Consider the following 26,934-nt stretch of genomic DNA (forward strand, 5'->3'; position numbering starts at 1 on the left):
GGATTGCATAGGGAATTTCCAAGTCATCCATCATGTAAAACATGCAATTTCTGTTGATGGCAATAGGAGGCAGAGGTATTAGACTTGACTTTTCTTATTATTATTTGATGCGTGGTAGTGTTATGGTTGCTTTTCTAGAATTGTCTTCTTTTCCAAGACAATAATTTTAGGTGTTTTTTTTTTTTTTTTTCATCTTAATGATTTTTAGGCGCTGCACTTTTTGCATCTACTTATTTCCCAACTTACTACAGATATCTTTTTCATTGATTGGGAGCGTCCAAAAGGAAAAGTTCTTAAGGCAGTAGAAGGTATAAAATGTTTTTCCTTTGGTTGGTTGATTAACTTGCTGATGTCAGAAATGGTGCAAAACTCATCCTAAGCATTCTATGCTTATATATAGAAGAGCTTTACTTTGTACACACATAAGTAACAACATCTATATCTTCATTCTCGTATTATATATGAAGTAACTGTACACATTCTTTTCATGTTGTGGTACTGTCCATATGGTTAATATGTAAAATCCATTACACGTTTTTTGGATAAGTAATGAGTGCATACCTAAATCTTTAACATTTACATACTGGATTATATAAATGAGACCTGGGGAGGAACAAAAATGCACGAGGTTATTTAATTTCATTAAACATCTATGGTATGTTTTTTATTAATTTTATATAATCTATTTACATAATCTAATGTAATCAAACTAGTGGTGTATATGTCATTGAGGCCAAAATAAAATCTTTAACATACGTTTCTTCTCTATAGGAGAAAATGGCATAAGAAGTGTTTCTGCACCAGTCAGCATATGGAGAACATACTTCATAGCAAATGAGTGGAATGAAATTCAGACCATTAGGAAAATAAATCCTCTCTTTCAAGTGCTTGCTGTACTCTTCTTTTTAGAGGTGACATTTAATTTTTTTTTCAATGTTCCAAGACATAATTGGGTTATGAAAATTGAGTAATGAAAAAAAATCACATTTATAATCAGTAGTCGTCACAAACTGGGCCTCCTAAAATACCAGTTTGGAACATGCTTAAACTGAATTATGTAAACTGGACATCCAACAATGAAATTACTGCATACATAATAATCAAAGCAGTAACACTAAATATATATGAAGCCACTTGCATACAAAACAATCAAATAGTCACTGACCGTCTATCAGGAATGTAATTCTCAGTTTTATGAAAGAAAGACAAGGGTAAAGTCAAAGGAAGCAGAAAACACGATTTTGAGAAGTTCATATTAATGGTACATTAATGGAAGGGCATACAGCAAAAATGCAAATGAAGGTGTCTTGTTACAGCAAAGAAATTAAAGAGATTTGCAGATACAACTCCTCAGGAAAATAGGATGAAGATAACTTTATTTGTAAGAAGAAAAAGGATTTCTGGTTCAGGAAGAAGAGACACAGATGGAGAAAGTTTCCTTCTTGTGCAAATTGGTTGCTTTTGTCCACTTGGTGCACTGGAAGATGGTTTAGCTCCTTTAGGATAAAGAGAAGTAGACAAAGAGAAGTACAGAAGAGTTTCTTACCAGAGTAGGAATTCCCATGTTTATGTTCTTTTGTTTGAGGGCCATTTTTATACCTTTTTGGAAAATTTAAAGAAATCAAAACCACCATCTCACGTCATAATTTAAGAAATAGCAATAGCCCTTTAGACTTATATACTGCGTCATAGTACTTTATAGCACTCTGGGTAGTTTACAATGTCAGCGTATTACCTCCAAGAATCTGGTCCTCATTTTAGCAACCTGGGAAGGATGAAAGACTCTTGAGCCCTGTAAGGATCAAACTCCAGGCTGTGGGCAGTAGTTTGTCTGCAATACTTCATTCAACCACCGCGCCACCAGTGCTCCTAAAGTATCATACAAAAGAAGAGATTTTTTTTTTCATTTTCTTTCCTACTTGTTAGTGTAATGATTGTTGATAAGCACGTTTTTTTTTTAGTTTGATTGCCATAGATTAACTCCATATTGTCAGTGATAATTCTAAAGAAAAGACAATATTGAATGATCAAGAGCAGCCTAATATGATAAATGTGAGCGCTGGAATTGTCAATTATTCCGTCATTTAAGATTTAGGATTTTTTTCTTTTACATTCAACATCAAAAGTTATTAGTAGTGTCTATTTACATATACTCATCCAGGCCACATTTATAGATTTACAATCATAATTCAAGAACCATTGGAAGAATTCATCAGGAGCAGCTTTCAAGAGCTGACATACATACTTTGGGTGCATCTTGGCTGAGTCTTAATAATGGAAAAGCTTCTTTGATGCTTTTGCTAAGTTTGAACTTTTGTTTTCAATTACTGTCTAATTCTATCCAACATGGATGATAGCTTCCTGACAATTCCCTTTATTGTGCACTAATATTCAGCAAACAAAAGCTGTATCAACTTCTTGTATACTTTTATAGCCACATATTGAATGGCCACAATACAATAAAATATAATAAATGAAGTCAGGCTACAGCCAAGAACAATCTCCCATCGAATAGGAGCAGATGCTGTTTGGATTGAAATATGATTGATTTATTACTACCTCATTTCCTAAGACAGACAGGTTAATGGCTTTTTCTCTGGACATATTTTTTTTTAAATATCGCAAAAGAACCAATGTTCTTATTTGTCAGACATGCAAATTCCATTCTGTTACTTCCATTATCTTACTAAAATCAACCGCTATTCTGTGGCTCAGAGGATATTTGAAAGACTGGAAGGGCATTCTGGAGCCTTTTAGTGTAATTTTATTCATGGTTTGCCAGTGTCAAATATTGAATAAATCAGGCAAGGGAGGTCAAATCAGGTAATCCAGTATCTGGGAGAATGACATAAAATTTATATTATTTTCATTCAAAACCCTTATATTAGTGTTCCTGGTCTTTAATCTGTTCAATAAATAGATTTTCTAGCAGAATAAAAGTTAGCTGATGCAAACTTTTTATATAAGACATAGATAAGAACTTTTTTTTTTATTCATGTAACTAAGATAAGAGAAAGATGAGTATATTACTTCATAATACACTCTAGGACTAGAACTTTAATTTACATTCAAGTTGCCATCTCCTTTTGCAGATTTAAATTCAAGCTGCCAACTCAAATATATAAAGCAGAAAGTGAAACAAACAACTGAAGAATGCAGTTATTCATGTGAATTATAAAATCCCAAGTCTAATATTATTTGTTGGTTTCAATGTTTGCTAGGTATCAACATAGCAAAAAAATAAAAAATAAATATTAGCTGTCTGGACAGGAATTATAACAAATGCTTAACAAAGCTAAAGAATAGGTTTTTCAACTGATAAGTATTACCTTCTGACTTTACTACTCCAATCAAGTACCATTTAACAGTACTTTATTATTGCAAGTCTTCCTGTACCCTAAAGCCAAAGCTGTGATGAATTCGCTCCAGATTGGATCCTGCAACATTCTCCTGAGACATGTACTGTATCGCTTTCATTCGTTAGAAAATCTTTGCTAATGTAAATTGATATTTTTAAATTGATACTACGGTACTCATCTAGGCTTCATTCCAAGGGGCATAACAAATATTAAAAACAGGTACCAAGCAAATAATGTGAGTTACCACATGACCCTTTATTTTGACTGGAAGGGATAGTGTGTCATGAGGCAGCCAATACCAGCAAGTTCTATCTTGCGTGTGGAGTACCAGGAGAAAGATTGAGTACCTGGACAAGATTTTTGCTTCAAAATATGTGGAGTGCCAAATTTGACAAATTTTGAAGCAGTTGAATACTGAGGTATGACTGTAATTTGTTTGTTACTTTTACAGGTTGTAGGATTTTCAAACTTAGCCTTAATGGATTCATCTTCTGGTCTAACTAGAAACCCTGAAAGTTACATAGCACCCTGGAGCCGCATTTTGAGATATGGTATATCCACTGTACTTTGGCTATTGATTGCTGTAATTCAGGTAAAACTTTGTAAAATCATTTCATTGTGACTACTTTCACATCAGATGATTCACATTCATTAAATGATTTTATTATGCATGAGTCATCAGCATACTGTAGATACAGTATCTACAATAAATTGATAAAACCCAGTTTCTCAATTTTTTCTCCAGGAGTGGCTTTATGGACGTATTACTTTCAGGAACAAAATTAAAAATATATCTCAAACAATAATGAGGCAAATTGTTATAATTACGATGACTTCTCTAATAATGAGAGAATAATGACAGAATGGCTTTCTCTTTTCACAATTAAGGAGGATTTGCACCTGTGTACTAGAATCTGGTTTTCTTAATATATTGTGATCATCCCCCAAGTATGCATGAATTAAGAGCCTCCTCTTGGAAAAGTCATTAATAAGTATTATATATAACTTACTTGATTTTATTGGAAATAAAACATTTACTGGTATTGAAATTTTATGGAAATAAAATTGAAAAATTCTAATATGTTTTAAGCTGAGGTCTATGACATTCATTCTATCATATTTTGAATACAGAAAGGAACATCACTGGAGGTCAAAGGGCCTATCTAGAAGCCTCAGAGAGAGAAAGACAACATTTGTAAATGTTCATATTGACTGTTTGCTTGTAGCTCATTTAACCCAAACTGGGCTGGAGTGAAGACAATCTGCATCTACCTGGGCATTCCAACCAAAAATCATTGGGAATCAGAAAATTCCATGCTGGTTCCTCCTTCATTCTGGAACGTTTTTGTTTGCTTTGTTGGTTGGTTATTATGGAATTGGCAGAGTTGAAAATATCTTCAGTTCTGCAAACCAGTCGCAGGGCAATGCCTATTTAATTGTTGTTAGATTTGTGTTTTGCCTTTTCTTCTGGAAGTGAAACAATATATAGTACTCTAATTTCCATTTTTTTCCCCTCCAAAATAACAAACCTGTTGGGCAGATAGAATTGAGAGGAAGTAGCTGGGCCAGTCACCAGTGAGCTTTCAATTTGAACCTTGGTTGCCCCAGCCTGGTCTGACATCTTAATCAGTGGCTAAAATAGAAAAACAAACACTTCCTTTTTTAAACTTATTAATAAATCTAATTTTTCACAGGTGGTATATTTTTCTGTCATTTATGAAAGATTTGTTGAAGATAAGATCAGACAGTTTGTTGATTTATGCTGCATGAGCAATGTAAGTATTTTATACTTCCAAATAGTGCCTTCCTTCAAAAAGGCTGTTCATATTCAGACATTTCAAAATTATATTTGAAATGATGTGCTTTGTCAATATATCTACAGTTAGTATACTAATAATTTAAATCCCAAATTACTTTATTGAAACTTTTTTTTTACTAAAACCCATATGGGTTTCATTTCTTTATACTTTTACTGATGTAAACATTTTAAAAAGTCCCATCCATAGGAAAGCTTCTGATGATATTCTGAGATAAATTCAGAATTCCATTTTTCAAGTGATGAATTCAGAGGCGAGCCAGAGGCAAAAAGATTGATTTTCACTTTTCTTATTTTAATCCCTAGTCTAATGTCATTTAAATATTTAGCAAAACTTCCAGTTGTTGCTAACTATTTGTGCTGCATTCCAGTCCAATAAAGAACTTGTGCCTACTGATAGCCTCATGTAAGTTAGGGTCTCATGATCACACATACAATTTCAAAGTGCTTCAAAATTAAACATATTTTGGTTTCCAAATATACAGTTGCTTATGCTCTGTAGTGATGACATAATGCATTTAGAAAATACAGCGGTCAGCAGAATTATTCTTCTTGTTATCTGAATGTGTACTAAAACTCTTCATTTTCCTTTTCTCATATGGCAGATTTCAGTTTTCCTATTGTCAGAGAGATGTTTTGGATATTATATTCATGGGCGATCCGTGCATGGCCACTCAGATACAAATATGGAAGAGATGAATATGAACCTAAAAAGGGAAGCAGTAAGTGAAGAAACTAGAAGAATGGAAATCTAAAATGGTTTCATTGTAACAATTTTAATTGTTTAAGGAACCTGCTACCACCTTAATTAAGTTCATTTCATTCATTAATACACAGCTAAGAGTTTATTCTCTTCTACCTTCCCTGCATTTGATATTTCAAAATATGCCAATTCTGTCACAGCTTATGAAATTTACCAGAGACAAGTCCAAATAAAATCTTTCACATGAACTTAACACCACAATGAACAACACAGCAATGAACAATATTTAATTGGAAGATATTCAGAATTTCTGCTAATACATAGAACAATCCATTGTCTATTCCAAAGTAGTTTTTAATGTTTGTATTATTTGTATGGTTGCTTTATTTATTTATTTTGACCTTTTTTGTATTGTTCATGTTTTAATTTTAAAACATCCAGAAAAAAAGTAATAATTAAATTATTAAAACTTATAAGAGTATCCTAATGAATTTTGGTCACCGAGAGGGCATCTCTAGAATAGTATTCCAAAAGTCAAGATGACAACCAGAAAGGCACAACCAAAGCCCCATCCCCTTTTAATCTGCTTTGTAATGTGCATAAAGAGACAGGTAAAGTTGTGGCTGCCATCTTGACTTTTTTTACCCTGATCTCCATAGATCTCCCTGAAGAGAAACTATTCAACAGAACTATTAGAATATCAATTCTAATCACCACTTTTTGGTGGTGACTGTTCTTACCATTGTGAACTATATTTTATATCAAAATTTTAGATTCTTCACAGTTCTAAATCACATATTGTACACATTCTGTTGTGATAATATGGGGCTCCCAGACCTTAGCTAGAAAATTCCAGATGGGGGCAAAGAGAAAATTTGTATTCCAATCCAATGTTCATCCAGATTTTTTTGCAGCTTATCTGATCATCTTGCATTAGTGTTACTAAACCTTGACAACTTTAAAATGTGTGTACTTTAACTTCCAGATTTTGTTGTCTAAAATTTGTGGTGTTAAAGTCCGTACATCTTAAAAATTGCCAAGGCGGAAAAGCGCCAACCTACATAATACATTGTTAAATTTCAATCTTTGTACGTGTTATTTCATCAATCCTCAGGAAAATCTGTGTAGCCAAAGAGGCTTGTTACCAAATACAGATGGCCAGACGTTTCAGATTTCCATTTCAAGCAACATGAGGCAGCAATATAACAAGATTCATGAATCATTGACAAGGGTATATATCTTTTTATTGTTAAGATTATTTGCTATCAAATATGTCAGATATAGTTTTTGCAGGAATATATGGGATCCAATTCCTGTGAAAATATGGTATTTGATACGATTACTTTTCTCACTTTTGTGTATCTTTGTATAGCCAAGGATTCATTTTTCATTCTCCTATTTGTGTGCTATATAGATGGATCATTACTCTACATTCATAGTCCTACAGTTTGACTGGAATTTATTATTTTATATTTGTATGTTTAAATGGTTGACGAGGTTCTTTTAGATAGTAGTGTTAGTGCAGAATACTGTATACTCTTAGAAGAGAATAAATGTAGGCCAAGATTGTACTGTGAAGTTCTTGGTGCTCTCCAAACTTGGTTGTTTGTTGTAGACGTTTTGTTACCTAACTAAATAACATCTTCAGTGCTAAAAGGGAGTGATCGTTTGCACTTCTTATATAAAGTAGCTTGTCAGTATTTGGTGGCAGTGTTGTTTTCTTCTGGGTAGTTCCTAGATGTTTACTGCTTGATTGTCTGGTGTTCATCCCTACTTACCTGAATGTCAACTGCTGTCAAGGAACTTTTCTAGTCTTTTTGTTTCTTTTTTAGTTTTTTTAATTATCTATAATACAACCCATGACATCACCATAGATCACAAGCCAATTAAAGCCCTCCAAAACATCTTAAGTAAACTAAAAGACCCAGTAGCCCAAGGGAAGAAAAAAACAGGAGTCATCTACATCATACAGTGTCAGGCTGCCCCAAACTGATCCCTTAGAAAAGAAATACTCTCAACTCCATTAGCTTGAAGCAAAAGGTTTTTTTACTATAGGAAGTTGGTTGCAGTAAAGTCAGGATAGTTCTAAGATTTTCCCATGCGAAAAAGATACAGAAAAGGTTTCCTTCTCCCATCACCCCAGTGACCCCCTCACCAATCAGGACTCGCCAAGATGTTATGAAAACATTGAAATGTTGTGGGCAATTCACATTCTTTTCTCAGGATCCATGGCCTTGGTGCTTCTGGTACAAACCGATTCCAGGCTTCTCTGGTCTCCATCACCTGTCATTACCTCTTCCCTATTTCCCATCACATACAAACAATCATATTATCCATTTGTCCTCCACCACCACACCCCTTCAGCCTTTGATAGCAGGAACCAGCAGGACCTGACATACAGTATGAAGACTTTAGCAGCCACTACACAAAACAGACCGGCAGAAGATTAGCAAAGCAGTAGCAGAGCACAACTAACAATCAGGAGACACAGTGAAAACTCCTTAATTTCATAACACATGGACAACTTAATCATAGTGTCAATTGGGGAAACTGTGAGGATCCTAGACCAAACTAAATCCAAACATTCTAGGAAATTCCTGAATGCTTGGCATTTAGACAAATCAGCCATCACATTCACATAAAAGGTAAACAACATTTACAAACCATTTGAGACAATAAAAAATGTTAGAAAGGAAACAGAAAGACTAGAACATCTCCTCACCAGCAATCAACATCCAGATAATTATGGACAAACACCAGATAAACAACCAAGCAGTAAACAATATTGCAATAATTGCCTTCTTCCTGGGCTCAGAGAAAGTGATTAGTCAAAGGTCAAAATGGACCTGCAAATATATTTGCTTCAGATTAATTTTTATTCTCCCATTTTTCTTTCAGAAACGTGGTCCTGTTAGGCTTCTGAATTCTTCTGCAACCACATTTGAGCAAAGCACAAAAGCATACCACACTATGAATAAGTTTCTAAGCTCATTTATTGATCATGTATGTATTGATTAACATGTGAAATATTGGTTTTCATGTGATTCTGAGGTAGCTTTTTTAGCTTGTGTTATTTTCATCTAAGTCTGTCGATTAGCTGTAATATATGTTTTGTCCCAAAAATGGCTCGTAGTTGTTCATTTAATATTATTGAAATTTCTAACATGCTTTTTAATATAATTTGTGAATAATATTTTTAGCTATAATACCCAGAACATGTTATCAGCTCTAACAATATTATTATTATTATTTTAGTTGTGTTTTTGTTTTTTGGCTTCATCTTTGTTTTTGTTGTTGTTCATCTGTATAATCATCATCGTTCATACAATTATTTTGCACTGTTTATTCTGTTATGCTTAGTTTGCAAACATCGTCTTACAATGAACACATTATTTAGTTTTGCTGTTACTGTTTGTTTGAAAGGAATTTCATAATGAAGAGTTTCTTTTACTTTTTCTGAGTTGTTATATTTTCCTTTTTTATAGGTTCATAAGGAAATGGACTACATCATAAAGGACAAATTACTATTAGAAAAAATTCTTGGAATGGAATTTATGGAACCAATAGAAAAGAGCATATTTTACAATGGTATTGCCTCAGATATTTAATTTATGATGGCAAAGGAAACCTAGCAACTTATTTCAATATGCATTTTTTTTCTTGCACAGCATTTAGAGTTTCAGAAAAATGCCAAACTTAACTATATAACATATAGCTTATAGTTTCTACTTTCTATATGCATGTATTTATGACGATTAAATCTGTCAGCAGTTAAATACATCAGGCTGTAAGTGAATGGTCATCTTTGCATATTAGGATAAGCCAAGCTCTACTGTCGCAGTTCTTGCTTTATTGCTCCTCAAAACTGATATACTGTATTTTCCGAACTATAAGATGCACCAGAGTGTAAGATGCACCATGATTTTGAAGAGGCAATTTTTTTAAAAAAAGTTTTGCTCTTTGCAGGCCTCCCAAACCCTCTGCAGGCCTCATTTTTTGCAAAAGGGGGGGGCATGCAGAGCTTTGGGGGGGCTCTTAGAGTGCTCCTGGGGCCTGGGGAGGCCCAAAACAAGCAAAAACTGGCCCATTTTTTTGCAAAAATGGCCCTTTTTTGGGGGAAAAAAAGGTGGGAATGCAGAGGTTTTGGGGGGCATGCAGAGTGCTCCTCGGTGCTGGGTGGGCAAAAAACGGCCTGTTTTTATTTATTGTCACTTATTGTCACTTATAGGCCGCCCTTTTCCCTGAGGGGACTCAGGGCGGCTTACAACTCATGGGAAGGGGGTGCAAGACAAAACGTAAAATAATATGTGAGTACAAATAATAATAGCAATAAAACACAACATTCATTCAACATTCGGGTGGGGTGTATGCAGATCTTATCCCCAGGCCTGACGGGATAGCCAGATCTTAAGAGCTGTGCGGAAGCTCTGGACTGTGGTGAGGGTGCGAATCTCTACGGGGAGATCGTTCCAAAGGGTCGGAGCTGCTACTGAGAAGGCTCTCCTCCGCATAGTCGCCAGTCGGCACTGACTGGCGGATGGAACTCGGAGGAGGCCCACTCTGTGCGATCTGATGGGACGAAGGGAGGTAATCGGCAGAAGACGGTCTCTCAAGTACTCAGATCCACTACCATGAAGGGCTTTATGGGTGGTAAGTAGCACCTTGAAGCGCACCCGGAGATCAACAGGTAGCCAGCGCAGCTCGCGGAGGATGGGTGTTATGTGGGCGTACTGCGGTGCGCCCACTATCACTCGCGCGGCCGCATTTTAGCTCTTTTTTGCTCTCCTTAGCCCTCAGGAGCACTTTGCAAGCATCCCAAACTCTCTGCATGTTCATTTTTACAAAGGGGCGGGGTTTCGGTAGGCCTAAAATACTGTATTCAGTGTATAAGACGCACCCAGATGTTCACCCTCTTTTTTGAAGGAAAAAGGTGTGTCTTATACTCCAAAAAATATGCTACTTTCAGTAGTGTTGCCTCTGCTACATCTTCTGTTTACAATTTACAGAATTTGCAATTCTAAATAGAGGTTCCTTAGATGGGCACACATTTCACACCCTTTTTTCTCTCTTAATCTGATGTCAAGACAAAATACTCTTAATAATTAAAGAGGAACAGTTCCATCCTGTAGTATTTGTCCAGACAAAACTAATCAATTTCTGAGTTTTTAGTTATGTAATGCATTTATCAGACCAACATCCCTAACAGAATTGCTGCAACTAAAACTAACGTAGTTTCTAACTAAGTCATAAATTAGCCTACCGTAATTATGTCCCAAAGATTTTAACTTGCAAATGTGTTACAACCTGTTGGGGTAATAATCCTCCATCTCTACAAACAGGTAGATAAATGTTTTTTTAAATGCTGGTAAAAACATACTCTCTTTACCAAAAGAAAAGGCAGAGATGAAATTAAGCGGTTCATCTCTTAATCTCCACCACTGAAATTAAGAATCCTTCATCTATCACTTTGCTTAACTTCAGCACTAATTTTGAGAATGGAGTTTGCTTTATAGAGAAACCAAGCAGCTTTCCGTTCTGTTCATACTGGCAGAAGATTAGAAGTGTGATCACTTTTTCATTCTGAGGAGTCTTGGAATTTTAGCAATTTGGTCACAAATAGCCTATTGTTCAATGCAGTTTAATTTTTTACTAGAAGGATAGTTAGGTCAAGTTTGACTATCAGGACAATCACATGTCCTAGCAACATGTGATTTTTGTGGCAACAATCTGAAAATGGTTTGGCATTGTCTTCTTCCAGATTCTCTTTTCAACCTCCCAATATATTTTGCAATTCTGATATTTCCTGATGGTCTCCCATCCAAGTTCTAGACAATAATCTTTAAAATCAGAAATCAAATGCTTCTAGTTGTATTTTCAATTGTATTTTGCTTTTAAGAAGGGCTTTTAAACTGTATTATGCTCTGGTAGAATTGAAGATACATTAAACACATTAGATTGCTTGCAACAAAATATAACTTGAGTTATATTAATCGAATATAACTTGAGTTGTATTAATTGAAGAGATCTATATACCTTTTTTTTCACCCAAATCGGTACAGATAGTTCGTGTTTCATTTAGAATTCCTTTGGATAATAAAAGATGGAACTTAGTTTGGAAAAAAAACATTCTAATAGTAGTTAAATTTTATAAAATAAACTTTTTTTTAAAGGGAAGTTATTCAGCAGATTTATTTTTAATTTTTACCATTTATTTATTTTACATTTTCGCAGATGAAGGTCATTCTTTCAGCGATATTCTTTATTATGGCAATGAAACTACCCTTCTCATCTTTGACATGCTGTTTTTTGCCATTGTGGATATGGCTACTCAGAATTTTGTTTTAGCAGCTGTTCTTACATATTTACAACAAGAGGTAAATCTCACGATTCAAATAACATGGAAAATGCTTCAAGGTTCCAATCTGTCATTTATTTACATCTTATAGTTATCCTGTAGGGAATGTACATTATTAAAATTATTAATATCTACAAATTGCTATATACTATGTATAAAAAATTAAAATAATCCATCTTTTCCACTTAAAGGAAAAGGCAAATCACACTGGAACAGAGACCAAAAGGGAATATTGAACATTGGTTTCATTGGGATCCCATAAAAATAATGTTTTAAAGATTTATATTTAAACTTTTTCGTGGGTTCTTTTATCCTTCCAGAGAAACATTGTGCAATTATACCTGGCAATATATAACCTATTGTTATTTCATAACTATGTTTACTATTAAGCAAACTTAATCTCGTGTGACATTTTCAGGAAATACTATGAATTGAGTGCATAATCCTCTGGTAATCTCCCATTTGTTAATAACACCTGACTGTTCAAACAGCAAAGTCACATGGTTTCATTTGTTTGGTTGTTAGAATACCTCTAGAATTGCCAAAGAAATTATAACTCGCTACTCTCTGAAAGCCTGAAATAGCATATTTAAGACTGGTCACTGTAAATTGATATATCCCCGGGATGGCGAACCTATGGCAGGCATGCCACAGGGGGCACATGGAACCATTTGTCAGGGCACGTGAGGCGTTGCCCTGACAGCTGACTTTAGCCTTTTTTTTTAAGGCTATTTTTCGCCCTCCCCAGGCTCCAGAGGCTTTATAAGAGCCTGGGGAGGGTGTAAACAGCCTCCCCAGAGGCCCTCCAGAGGCTTTAGGAGCTTTCCTGAAGCCTCCAGAGTGCAAAAAAAGCGGCCCTATGGGCAAACTGGAAGTTCGGGAACAGAATTCCAGTTTGCTTGTATGGCCGGTTTAAGCCCTCCGGAGCCTTCAGGGAAGCCTCCTGAAGGTCCCTGAAGGCTCTGGAGGACTAAAAACGGCCCTACGGACAAAAAAATGCCCCTATTTTTGCCCTCCCCAGGCTCCTATAAAGCTTCTGGAACTTGGGGAGGGTGAAAAAAGCAAAAAATGGGGGGTTGAGCTTGTCATGCACGCATGCGCATTGGGGGTCACGCATTGCATTATGGGTGTGGCACGCCCACGCACGATCCTCCTGCACTCCCCCCGCTTTTGGCACACAAGACAAAAAAGGTTTGCCATCGGTGATATATCCTATAAAGTGATCATAATGCTTTACTTTTGATGTACTTCTTAGAACTCCAAAGTAATATGAATACACATTAGTGGATGTCCCTCTTTTTATCACACACTGCAATATCAATTTGTCACAATCTAAGACAATAATCTATATGAGCTGTTCACAGTATGTAAGTTAGCAGAACAGCTCATGGACATTTGTTGCTACACAAAGAATATTTGGTTCAATTTGTAACATAACATCTGAATCTGATTTTTATTCTTAAGATTTTCAGGTTCATTCGTAATACAGTTGGGGAGAAGAATTTAGCATCTAAGACACTAGTGGATGAACGATTCCTGATATAAATGGGGACAAAACTACTTTATTGAACACTATGTTGCTCTGAAAAAATGTTCCACAAAAGAAGAATCTGTTTGCAGTATTATTTAAATATTAATGTATCCTACTTTTCTTATGTGGTATACTGGAAAATCTATTTTTGTATGAATTAAATACTTTGGTATTTGTAGTTCATAATGAATACCATGCCCTAAAGCATCAATAAAATACTATAAAATCCTATTGTCGATGTTCCAAAATAAAATTCATGCATTAATTTTGTAATTTTATACAAACTCAGATTTGTTACTGAAATATTTCTCCATGGTGGTTATTCTGAACATATTTGCATATGGTTTAAATAACCTTTATGGGTTTATAATTTTACAGACTTATGAAGTAGTTGATTTAGAATACGTAAAGTATTTAAATACCATTTTTAATGTTTCTGTAATTTTGTCAATTTCTATAAACTTTTTTATGATTTTACTATGTTAAATGGGATATTAAATAAATAAATAACTGGAGTGTTTTGGCAGAAAATATTGGAAGGTTCGAACCTAAGAGTGCAAGGGTACTGAATATTGAGTATATTTAAACAGAAAAAAAACTTGAAAAGGGGAAAAGCTATAGTGTCCCTGGTTACAATCAAACAAGTATGATGTCATTTCTGCTTTGCTTCATATGTCAACAAAAGATTCTGGAACTTGGTTAGTTTAGCTGATAGTTTTACTGATCTCCTGAATAAAGGCATGCTGGGTTTAGCCTTCCACTAAAGTAAAAAATGCTGACAAATGCAAAAAATATGCTGATCGAATAAAACAAAGCAGATATGGAAGCAAACAAGTCTCTACTGCCTCAGGGTCAATAACAAGTAACCAATCCTACACCGGGTCCTCACAAACCAAATCAGCATGTAACTAGCCTTGTGCAGTGAAGAAATTGCATATTGATGGTTCCTATATATAACTCAGAATATTTTCAGTCAGTCTATGAGGGGGAAATTTTCCTCCCTTTTGTACACTAGAATTCATTAAGAGTTCTGAAAGAAACCAGTATTTCTTCATGTTGCATATGTGTGCCTTCAAGTCAGATTTTTGACTCCTGGAAACTGCCTGCAGTTTTCTTAGCAAGAAAAGATGTCATTGTCTTCTTCCTAGGGCTAAGAGTATGTGATTGGCCCAAAGTCACCCATTGTAATTGTATGTGGGAGAGAGGGTAGAGAGAGACACAAGGGAATAGTTAAATAGCCTATTTAGTAGCTTGAGACAGACATGGTGGCTCAGTGGCTAAGATACTGAGCTTGTCGATCAGAAAGGTCAGCAAGTTGAATCCCTAGTGCTGCGTAACAGTGAGCTCCCGTTACTTGTCCCTGTTTTACCAACCTAGCAGTCTGAAAGCACGTAAAAAATGCAAGTAGAAAAACAGGAACGATCCTTGGTGGGAAGGTAACACCGTTCCATACGCCTTTGGCGTTTAGTCATGGTGAAGACCACAGATGTCTTTGGACAGTGCTGACTCTTTGGCTTTGAAACAGAGATGAGCATCACCCCCTAAAGTCAGAAACAACTAGCACATATGTGTGAGGGGAACCTTCACCTTATTTAGTACCTTAATCTGCAGAAATGTGGGTATGGCAAATGTCTGAGAAGAAATCATTCTTAGTTTCTTGAGCAACAAAGACTGAGGAAGAGATGTACTTTCAAACTTGCAAAATTCTGTTAATATAACATTATAATAAAGTAAAATTAGCTCATCTGTTAATGTTTCCTCTCTGGTCTACCTTATATAAATGTATTAAAAAACTGGCTTCTTACCTAAGGCGGGACTAGAATTTAGAGACTCGCAGTTTGTACCATGATGCCTTCCCAAATTGGCTCCCATTTCTTCATTCAAAAACAAACTAAATTGTAAAACTGTGTAGAAGAGTATATAGAGTGGACTACTACCTACTGAGTGTAAAGTGTTAGACTTACCTGCGGCAGATAAATTTGGGGCTGAAACCTGATATCAGCTTTAAATTTGTGTATCTGAATAAGCCCATCTGCCCTGTTTCCATTTGATTATCTCCTACATTGTACAACTCTCTAAAGAGGTAACACAAAAAGTGGAGAACGTTGCTGTCACTAACTAAATTTGCAAAAGGTTATTGACACCAATCATAAAGAAGAACAGCTGTAAGGACAGAAGATTCCAGCAGACAGAAAGAGGTTTCCTTCAAAAGGTGTGAACTTCCAGGTTAACTGCAAGGAGAATATTGGATATCAAAGCACCCAACAAATTTATTATCCGACAAGAAATAAGAAAAAGCCACCATCTCGGTAACTTGGAAACACTTGAGGCATTTTGCTAGTAGTGCAATTCATCACGGCAAGACATTGTCAGTGGCTTTATTTGTTGCAGGTTTTTTTTCCCCCATTGGTGGAGTTATTCAAAGCTGCCCCTGGACCATCCCAGGTATGTTGTCTCATTCCTGCTGGGCTCCTCCTGACCTTGACACAGCCTTAATTCTTCTTGCTACAGATACAAAAATTTCAGACAAGCTCAGTTGGGTGCTGTTTTTCCCATTAGCTCTTTAACTTCATATTTAACTACTGCTTAAAGAAAAAAGTCCAGCTCTGTACCCAACCCCTCCCCGCAAAAAAATATTTCAGAATTTTTCCAATTCTGTCTGCATAGGCAGGAGATACTTTACAAAGGAACATAAAGGGAGGGGTTATTGGCACTCCTCCCTCCACACTGTGCAAAGCCTAGCCTTTCATAAGGTCCGTTTTTTCACAAATTCTCTCTACAGTTTTGCACATGGCTGAAAACCTATAACTTAAAAGTACCTGCTGTATTGCAAATGGAGGCTAAGGAAAGCACCTTCCTGCTATCTTCCCAGGCCTTTCCTGGACAGAAGAAAAGCCTTGATTAAATAGCTGTCCATTGTTTTACAGTAATCAGCCCCAAATTGTGTCAGCCCCAACTTTCATCAAAGAAGTCTGTTCACCTAGGCTTTACTGTCATGTATTCTGGGAAATGACCCACTGTGAACACATTGCAAAAGATCACTTGCTTGTAGGCTATCAGAGTAACAGAGTTGGAAGAGACCTTGCAGGTTTTCTAGTCCAACCTCATGCTCAAGTAGGAAACCACAAGTAAAGATTTGATTCTTTTAAACTTGAAAGGCCGATCTATAACAGAAATATACGTGCTAACCCACTATCAGCTGTATATGATATTACATGCATGATTTAATTTTCCTGATAATTCAGCCACCATTGAAAAAAAGCATTGCATTTTGTTAAAGCTGTGAACAATGAAAACTTAGAAAATGAAGGGTATGCTCACGTTGATCGAAGCATGAGAGTTGCCAAAACATTGGAAAGTTCTGCTGTTTGCCTGACAGGAAAATTTCCATGCACTGCACAGATCTATATAATAGTTTGAATAGTCAAACTATTTTCCAAAGCACCTGAGGGTAGAACAAGAAGCAATGTGTAGAAACTAATCAAGGAGAGAAAGCAACTTAGAACTAAGGAGAAATTTCCTGACAGTTAGAACAATTAATGGAACAACTTGCCTCCAGAAATTGTAAATGTTCCAACACTGGAAGTTTTTAAGAAGATATTAGATAACCATTTGTCTGAAGTGGTGTAGGGTTTCCTGCCTAAGCAGGGAGTTGGACTAAAAGACCTCCAAGGTCTCTTCCAACTCTGTTATTCTATTCTCTATCTATAAAAAGCTACTTGAAGAGAGAGAGAAAAAGCCAGTTCAACTCATTTTTATGGCTTGCATTTCCTATCATCAACTGAAGTGAACTAAGAAGGTTCTTGGATGAAAAGCGAACCGTCTTCAAAGGAAAAAAAAACCTGAAGAAAACCCAGTTTGCTTTTGGAAAAAGCATTGAGACAACCATGATCTGGATGATGGAAAATCCATATACAATCCTATCATCCACACTTTGTGTTCCGTTGTAACAAGTACAGTTCCATACTGTGTTGTTAAATGGAATTATAACAACATAAATTCATCTGCACAATTACTGAACTATTATTATGAGATAATTTCCAAATTCAGCATCTTTCCTACTTAATTTTGCCTTGTACTACAACGTATGTATCCCTTCAAGTTTTATAGGAGAAAAAAAACATGGTTAAGGATTCGTATGCATTTGTGATCAGTTGTACAGATGGCCATTCCTCCTTCCTTTTGCAAACCCAAAATTGTGAAATTCTTCAGAAAATACATCAACCAAATTAAATGCAACTTCTAGAAGTGGAAACAAGGTTCTTAGTAGAATTGTGAGTGACGTCATAAAAATAATCTAGCACTTTAAAAAAACAACCCAGAATGATCTTTCACTAACCCTTTCACTGACTTAGTAGATGATTAGGCTGAGTTCCAAACTTACTTTAATAATGAATAATTGAGAAATTATTTTCTGACTGCAACATAGTTGCATGGAATTCACTGTTGTGTGTTATGCTGATTAAATTCACAATACTGCAAATTCAAGGCTCATAATTGCTCTCTTGGTAGATAGACACCAGACTTAAAACAGGAAGACTGTGAGTTTGAACCAGTCAATCTTTCTCATTGAAAGAAGATAAACATATGTAATCACCAGGAGTCAGGACATACAGTAAAAACAGACATTGAAAATAGGTACTTTAATTAAAGAATGAACGAGGACCTAGCTAAAATCATGATATGATAATTGTCAGACTCTGATCTGAAAATTAAGCATTACTTGGTTGAATTGTTTTGTTTCCATTTTTTCCTTAATATTTTTTTAAAATCTTAAATAAAAAATAAATATGAGACAATCAGTGCAACACTATTAAATAATATTGAGATAAAGTTCCACAACCTTTCAAGTGGTATGCATTCTTTTTAAAAAGCTATCAAGGGCAGGGAGCAAGATGTGAGATCATAGCACTGTTAGCATTTGTTCAGGGACAAAATGCGATCTAAAGGAGAGTTTCCCCAAACTTCTAAGAAGATATATAGAGTGAATCTTAAGAGTAAGGTAAAATTCATACAACAGTAAACAAGGTGCAACAGGTCCAAGGTGATTCTGACAATCATTGTCTATTAAGGAAGTTGCTAAGTTGGTAATTGATTGCAAGATCAATTACCACCTAAATCACAGAGCAGTTCTCTTGAGTTACATTGAGCCCCTTGATTTCAAGATGAGAGTTTAAACCTTTTATTACGGCACCACTAAGAGACTGAATCAGATTAACCACTCAGAAATAGTTTTCATATAAGAACAGAAAACAAAAGGCAGGTTTCTAGGAATAAGCTTTCATTCACAAGTTACTTTTTGACTACATCCTGTGGAGATTCTTGAAGCATGCCATCCGGATTTAATTATAATGTATAATGCACAGTCATTAGCAAACAATTCAAGACTATTATTTTGTCCTATGCAATTCTAACCATCCTTATTCAAAGAATCACTCACTTCAGTATGAGAATTTCTAGAATGAAGCTCAAGTGTTTATTATTATGACAAATCCTGATAACTAACGGAAAAGCATTCTTCTTCTTCTTGTGCCATATCCCTCATCGGATGTTGGCAACCATGTTGGCAATCCTATTTTTATCAACAGCTGCATGAAAAAATGCTGCTGAATTTTGTCCAAACCAGTTCCTTAGATTTTGAAGCCATGATGTTCTTCTTCTGCCTGGACCTCGTTTGCCTTCAATCTTTCCCTGGAGGATTAAGAGAAGCATGCCACATTTTTCTGAGTGCTGCATCATATGTCTGAAATATTCTAACTTTTTTTATGGTTTTGATGATTTCCCTTGGCTTTTCCAGGTGGCTTATCACCTCCTAATTTCTGATTTTGTCAACCCATCTTATATGTAACAGCCAGGGGTGGGATAATACCGGTTCGGACCAGTTTGGGTGAACCAGTAGCTCTGACTATCAGCTGGGAGCGAACCAGTTCGCTCTGACTTTGAGGTGGACCTCAGCTGTTTCCCTCACCTACAGTAATGCGGAACATGAGTTTGCTCTAAACTGAGCAAGTGCGCTCAGCGAATCGGTTGTTAAATCGGAAGGATCCCATCCCTGATAACAGCGGCCTGTAAATCCACATTTCAAATGTTTCTAGTCTCTTCAAATGACTTTCTGTCAGAGTCCAACTCTCCACTCCGTAGAGCAGGATAGAAAAGATGAAACATCTGACAAGCCTGATTTTCAATCTTAGGCTTATGTCGTGACTGCAGAAAACTATTTTCCGATAAAACCATAAAAGAATATGCAGAGGTGGTGATGGATGTTTTAAAGGAGGTGATTGCATATGAATTCTCTCAAGAATATAGCAATTATTGTCAAGGAAGCAATATGACCACTGCAACTTTAGGGGGATTCAAGATTATTTGGTTGGCTGATGAAGGCAAGTTTTATCAGGCCTCTGCATCATATTAGATGCTTTTGTTGTTTCGTTTTAATTATATTGTGTTTCAGTTCTTGCTCACCATCCAGAATTTATTCTGGTAGGTGAGCGACTATGTAATTTTAATAAATGAATAAAAATAAATGTTCACTGCTCTTTTATGTGATTGATTTAATAAAACATGGAAATTAATATTCTATAAAATTCATTTGAATACAATTCTTTATAAAGCAAGTCCTGCTTTTGGAGATTTTTTGGGATACCATTGCCCTGTTTTGTTCACTTTTTTTAATGAGAAATTTGATTGGATGCTGGAACCCTTCTTCTTGTATTGTTTGGGAGAGAAAACTTTAAAAACCAAAGCACCTTTTTTTTAAAGTTAAAGATCCAGGCCATTCTGAAAATGATACATTTTGACTACAGTAAAATAAAAAAAAATCCCTGAGTAGCAAACAGCTTCACCATTTTTTAAAATTTTTATTTTTGGTATTCAGACTAAGGTCACAATGACCTACTTTTTCCTTGACTCCTCAATTCCTTTTATCTGAAATGCTCTTTGGAATCTGTAATATTATACTTTGGGATATTACACAATCTTGACTTACAGCCATTTCTTAAATGATCCTTGCAAAATCCCACTTGTTGAAACTTATATAGTTCTAGACATTGGAATGTAAATAAGATAATATGAAATTCACTTAGGAAGCTGTTTACAGACCAAAGCCATTTGGAATTTTAAGTGTCTTTTCTGTTCATGATTAATATATAAATAGCAGATAGTGGCTCAACATTCAAGTGTCCTGATAACATTCAATAAAATGGGTAATTCTTGCTATCAGGATTGAAATACAGCTTATCTAGATTGCCTTCTAGCTTAAATTATCTGTGTACTGGTTATATGTTATACTGGTAGAAAGTCGTTGCAATGCAAAGAATTGCAGGTGATCCTCAACGTACCACCATAATGGAGTCCAAAATTTCTGTTCTTTAATTGTGCCCCATTTTATGACTTTTCTTGCCACAGTTATTAAGTGAATCACTGCAGTTGTTAATTAAGTAACACAGTTGTTAAGTGAATCTGGCTTCCCCACTGACTTTGTCAGGTCGCAAAAGATGATCACGTGACCCTGGGACTTTGCAACTCTCATATATGTGAGTCAGTTGCCAAGCAACTGAATTTTGATCATGTGACCGTAGGGATGCTGCAATGGTTTTAAGTGTGAAAAACGGTCATAAGTTGCTCTTTTCAATATTGTAACTTCAATCATTCACTAAACAAACTATTGTAAGTCGAGGACTACCTGTACTGTATGCTTTGCATTCAAAAAGGCCCTTAAAAAAGGAAAATGTTATGATATAGGATATAGTCAAATAAAAGAGGGATAAGAATAACAACGTATACATAGATACGGGTATATCATAAGGAAACTGATGTAAACTTTAAATAGTGATTTGGAAAGGAGGATTAGTAAACTTTGTTTAGCTAGAATAGGACATAAGGATTTAGTGTTAGTGGAGGATTTTAGAAATAGTAATTGAAAGGCCAGTATGTGGTTATGTATTAAATTTTGGTATATTTTATGAAGGACGCTTAAACAATTATAGTCAAATGAAAATGGAGATATGATGATGGTGACATGTATGAATATTTGAGTTAAAATACTTAAGTTAATAAGAATTATGTTTGTTTACTGTGGAAGAGATGCACAAAAGTCTTTTTGTAACCAACTGATACACTTTCTATAGCATGTGAAGAAGGATGTTGTGTTTGTTTTAAATTAAAAATAAAAAAAAATATTTAAAAAAAGGGGACCCTGGTTCAATTTGGGGAATTTCAGTCTAGAAGAATCATGCAGGGGCTCTAAAGGAAATCATACCTAAAATTTTGAAGAGCTCCATCAAAAACGAGAGGCAGAACATGATAGAGAAATTGTAGGTTACATAGGTATGAACGGTGGCAAAAAAAATAGGACAGAAAAACAAGAAGTGGGAGTCTGACAATTATTGAGAAATTATTTTTAAGCATTTTCCTCTCCCCCCGCCCCCTTCCTATTCCAGCCAAACTGGTCAAACTAAAAACATTCTTTGGTATAGGGATGCCAGGTTTTATGTACATGGTATTAACTGAAAGCAGCTTGCAGGTACAAACATTCGGCTAACTTGGGTTACTAGTTTGTTTGGGCAGAGCTGGTCCAAAACTTTATGCTGCCTCTGGAGAACAAATAGTAACCTTTCCATTGAAACACCTACCGTGTTTCCCCAAAAATAAGACCCTGTCTTATAAGACCCAAAAAAAGGTGCCTGGTCTTATTTTCGGGGATGGGGGATGTCATCCCCTGACATGCCTCACTTGCGCATGTCGCCCCACGCCTCCTTTTTGCTGTCAGATGTCTTCAGGAACTTTTTTGGCCAGCAAGGTCTACAAGGTTTTCCCGAAGGCCTCTGCAGCCCATAACAGAGCTCCAGATCGATCCAGAGCTCTGTTATCGGCTACAGAGGCCTTCAGGAAAGCTTTGCCGGCTGCAGATGAAATGGGCCAAGGTCTGCGAGGCCCGGCAGCAACTGTCCGAAGGGCAGCTTCCCCACCCCATCCCCACCCTAGCTTAATTTTTCCTCATACTCCCGGGAGTGGCTGGGATCTTAATTAGGGCTTATTTTGAGAGTAGGGCTTATTGTCAGGCTTGTAGCCATATTTTCTGCAAATCTCAAGCCTGCCACACTTTCTATTATTCTACTATGCATTTTCTTTTGTGGGAAAATGGGAGGGGTATTGTACGGAGTTAGATGGTAGGTAGCCATAACTAAATTCTTTCTAGAAAGCTAAGGTCATCCTTTGTCTCTGCACCTCTGCATCTGACCGGAACTGGTTGGGTGGAAGCTGCCAGCATGGCAGTGGAAAATTGGATCATGTGATGGACTTGTGTGGTGGGGGAGCAAGGTCTTGAACTTTCAACTGTGTGGAAAACCGGGAAGCCTTCAGATTCGGGTTTTCCCAGATGTGCCAACATGGCTCTCTTAATAAATTGGAATTTTGAACAATACTTTACGTTGGACTCTATTTTGGATGCTGTTTGGAACCCTGACACTTATATTGCACATGTAAAAATCAAACTAGGACTTATTTTTGGAGTACGTGGTATTTTGGGGGAAACATGGTAATATCCAAGTCAAGACTAACCATGTTAAATTGGCACCTGAGCCAATATACACATAGATACGCCTTTGGCTTATGGCACTTATCAACCTCAACCAAAAAAAAAGTGCAATGGGTCGTGCATACTCAGAGACCCATGGAAAACAATGAGACTTAATTATTAACCTCAGTGCCATTGCTCTTAATTGGTCTATCCTATTATTAAGTTTAAATCCAGCCGGTAATAATAATAGCAGTAACAGTAAATTAATAACTAGCAATGGGCCTTTTCATGATGTCAAGAGTGGCTACTAAAGTCAGCTGAACTCACTCTACTTAATGGAAGGATTAGTTGCATGCCTGGGACTTGAAAGGGGAGAATTTTAATTTTAATGTATGATTTATGTTCTCTTACAATTTGAAGCATGAATCCTCTATCCCAGTTCTCGCCCAATATTTTTTTTTTAAATTCTACCTCTCCTGTAAAACATACAGGGGTTGATACATGGAAATGCATTCTATTTGCTAAGGCTAAGCACTATGTGAAAAGCACCCAGCAAGCTGAGCAGACTGAAATTCAGTGCAATTTCAATATGGTAGAATTAGAATTACATCATAGAACATGGTAGAATTCTATTATTGTTATTCTACCAAGTGGGTTTATCCAGTCTCTGTCACAATAGCTTAGTCGTATTTTGCCAATCTATTGATAAATTCGATTCTCATCAGGTTCAAGGTTGATTCAGCCTTCCATCCTCCCGAGATTGGTAAAATGAGGACCCAGGTTATTGGGGGCAATATGCTGACTCTGTAAACCACGTAGAGATGACTGTATTGTGAAGCGGTATATAAGCCCCAGCTTCTGCCAACCTAGCAGTTCGAAAGCACATAAAATTTCAAGTAGAAAAATAGGGACCATTTTGGTGGGAAGGTAACAGCGCTCTGTGCGCCTTCGGCATTTAGTCATGCTACGACTATGGAGATGTCTTCAGACAGCACTGGTTCTTCGTCTTAGAAACAGAGAGGAGTACTGCCCCTAGAGCTGGAAATGACTAGCACATATGTGCGGGGGAACCTTTACCTTATATAAACCTAAATGCTATTGCTATAATGCAACCAATGTTATTAGAAATTCATATTCGGATCAATTCAATTTAGTTCAAAACTCCCCATCATGCCTTATTACTTGTGGACAGGAATGGCGGGATTATCATGTTTCATTTCAGTCATTTTCATCTTGTTATTCCCTTCCTGCCTAACCTTATTTATGCAGAAGTTAAATAAAATGCCTTTTCTAAATGTATTTTATTTAAATATACAAAGGAAGAATTGCATGGAAAATTGGCACATCTAAAGGGGTACCAATAAAGATTTTTTTTTTTCAGATTTTCAGAAACCTCCATTGTTTCATCCCCTGGGTCTCTTTAAAAATTGGGACTTCCTCCTAGATAAATCAATATACTTTTGTGCAGTCAGCATGTCGCTTCATAAACTAACTGATATCTTTAAAAGTTCAGACTTTGCTACTTCTGGCTTTTAAAAAAATAACTGAAGTATTTCTTCTGCTGTAGGTCAATGGAAATGGCTCGGTCACACAGTCTGAAATCTAAAACCAATGGTCTTTCTCGGTGTCACTTTTCCAGTTCTGGCTGACCCTCAGGGCAAGAAATGTTTTAAATTCATAACATTCGTAGCACAGAAGCTTTTGGAACCCAGTAGTATTTCATATTTTAAAAAATACCTTTACCCTCTCTTTTGTGACAATATCTGAATCAAACTAGAAAATAAAAGGAAGTTTAAAGATGGAAAGGAACTATGGGAAAAAGGCCTTTAATGATCTGAGAACCAAGTGCCCAATAGTTCAATTTTTAAAAAGCAGCATATTTCTACCTTATCAAGTTTCTAAAAGTAACAATCTAAACTTTTTGCAATTATATCCATAATTCTGATATTTGGGCAATTGTTCCTCAAATTAATTTAAAGTTCAGTCATTGTTCCTCAGTGCATGGAATAGACATTATCTTTTCCTCCAAATCAGGGAGATTTGTATCTGAGTTATGTGATATCTAGGACAACTGCTACACCAGGTATGTCATACTCACAGCCTGTGGGCCATATTTAAGCACCCCACTGGCTGGATCTGGCAGACAAAATAAGCCGCAAGGGGATATGTACCTCCCACGCCATGCTTTTGGCCTGGATGGCCTCCTGTAGTACTCTGCTGGCCAAAATGGGGTACGGGCCAGCAGGGTGCTACAGGAGGCGTCCATTCCATTTCCCCCCCTTATCTGGCCCATGAACTACAATGCTGATTTGGCCTCGAAGAAATCCAGTTTGACACCCCTGCTCTACACTACTTGACCCCTTTTGACTGATTCCAACCTCTGCTTGTCTGCAAGGTGCCAAAGATTAAAGGAAAACTATGCTTTTTGAAGTATATATTTGCTTTTTATCCTACCTTTATTACTTTATAGGTAATTCAACCGTTTCTGAAAAAAGTATGAAATGTATAACAGCTCAAACTCGCTAGGCGTTTCTAATGGTCCTGTTAAACAGAACAACTGCATCCTGTATTTATTTTACTCTTATATGTAGGAGTCTTATGCTGAACCTTAGGCACAACTTTACTGTATAAATATCTGACTACCGCAGTGTGAAATAAATGTTATATTTATTCTGTTATGCAGGCAGTAATCCTATAAAACCTTGGGAAACAGAGTCAGATCTGGTTAGTGACTGGATCCCAGAACTGGAGTCTAAATTGGAAAGTCAAAAAACAATCCTAGAAAGCAATGATAAATTACTTCAGTTGTTAAGTCTACTGATATATCCATTAAATCTCCCAGAGCTGAATGAAACTTACAGACCCTTTAACCAGAGACTAGATTTTATTTTCTTCTGTATTTTTGCACAGCATCAAGCACATCAGGAAAATGCTATAAGTACAGTGACCATACATTCTTTAATATAAAAGACCGTCCTTTATTTCAGTAAGCTGCCTGTTAAGACTTTTCAAAAATATACATCTGCTCCATTGAGGTAAACTTTTACTGTACAAATGTTATGACTTAATGCACACTTTCATATTCATGTGAAAAATACTGAAATTGGATTATTTTAAAAATAAATTTGCATTTGTTGATTTTAATATGCATTTTGCAGGGGCGGGGTTGCTATTGATTTTTCTTTTGTAAAGCAGTTATAAACAGAAAGATGTCAATGAAAATTCTCTTCCAGGTAGAGTTGTCTGAAAGGTTGTCTAAAGTTATCTGAAGGTTGAATGGACCAGTTTTTTGTTGTTAGTTTGAGAGCTAGTTATGCAACTCTGCAGCTCTAAAAACTGACAAAATATTAATCCAGTTACAATGATTCATCCTTCAGACAACTTCAGACAAACTTTACAAACAAACTGTTATTTATTTTATTTTATGAATCTTTTTCAAATTTGCCTTTTTCAGAATTGGCCATATTTTTCCCCCAAGAAAATATGGTCACTATATACAGCATAAAAGTGAGATGAGCATATTTTTGAATGCTGCTGCTCAGGTTTACAGCAAGCCATCTGCTCTCAAATTCTGAATGTATAACGTGGATCCAAACTACAGAAATACTGTTAGATTAACTCACTGCATTTCACCCTATTTATTCTATTGCAGG

General features: G+C 36.1%; 1 protein-coding gene across 1 annotated transcript in view; it reads left to right on the forward strand.

Annotated features, from left to right (window-relative positions):
* The window catches only part of TMEM67 (transmembrane protein 67), a 34,026-nt gene extending 20,031 nt beyond the window's left edge, over window positions 1-13,995 (forward strand). Inside the window, exons 19-28 of the mRNA XM_032223221.1 lie at window positions 209-308; window positions 772-911; window positions 3,811-3,951; window positions 5,054-5,134; window positions 5,781-5,897; window positions 6,993-7,109; window positions 8,777-8,881; window positions 9,364-9,466; window positions 12,110-12,252; window positions 13,698-13,995. Of these exons, the coding sequence (XP_032079112.1) occupies window positions 209-308; window positions 772-911; window positions 3,811-3,951; window positions 5,054-5,134; window positions 5,781-5,897; window positions 6,993-7,109; window positions 8,777-8,881; window positions 9,364-9,466; window positions 12,110-12,252; window positions 13,698-13,778 (1,128 nt within the window). The 3' untranslated portion in view covers window positions 13,779-13,995. The remainder of the gene's footprint in view (window positions 1-208; window positions 309-771; window positions 912-3,810; window positions 3,952-5,053; window positions 5,135-5,780; window positions 5,898-6,992; window positions 7,110-8,776; window positions 8,882-9,363; window positions 9,467-12,109; window positions 12,253-13,697) is intronic.
* The last annotated feature ends 12,939 nt before the right edge of the window (window positions 13,996-26,934 follow it).

The sequence above is a fragment of the Thamnophis elegans genome, chromosome 8, assembly GCF_009769535.1.
Source record: "Thamnophis elegans isolate rThaEle1 chromosome 8, rThaEle1.pri, whole genome shotgun sequence".
Lineage (NCBI taxonomy): Eukaryota > Metazoa > Chordata > Lepidosauria > Squamata > Colubridae > Thamnophis > Thamnophis elegans.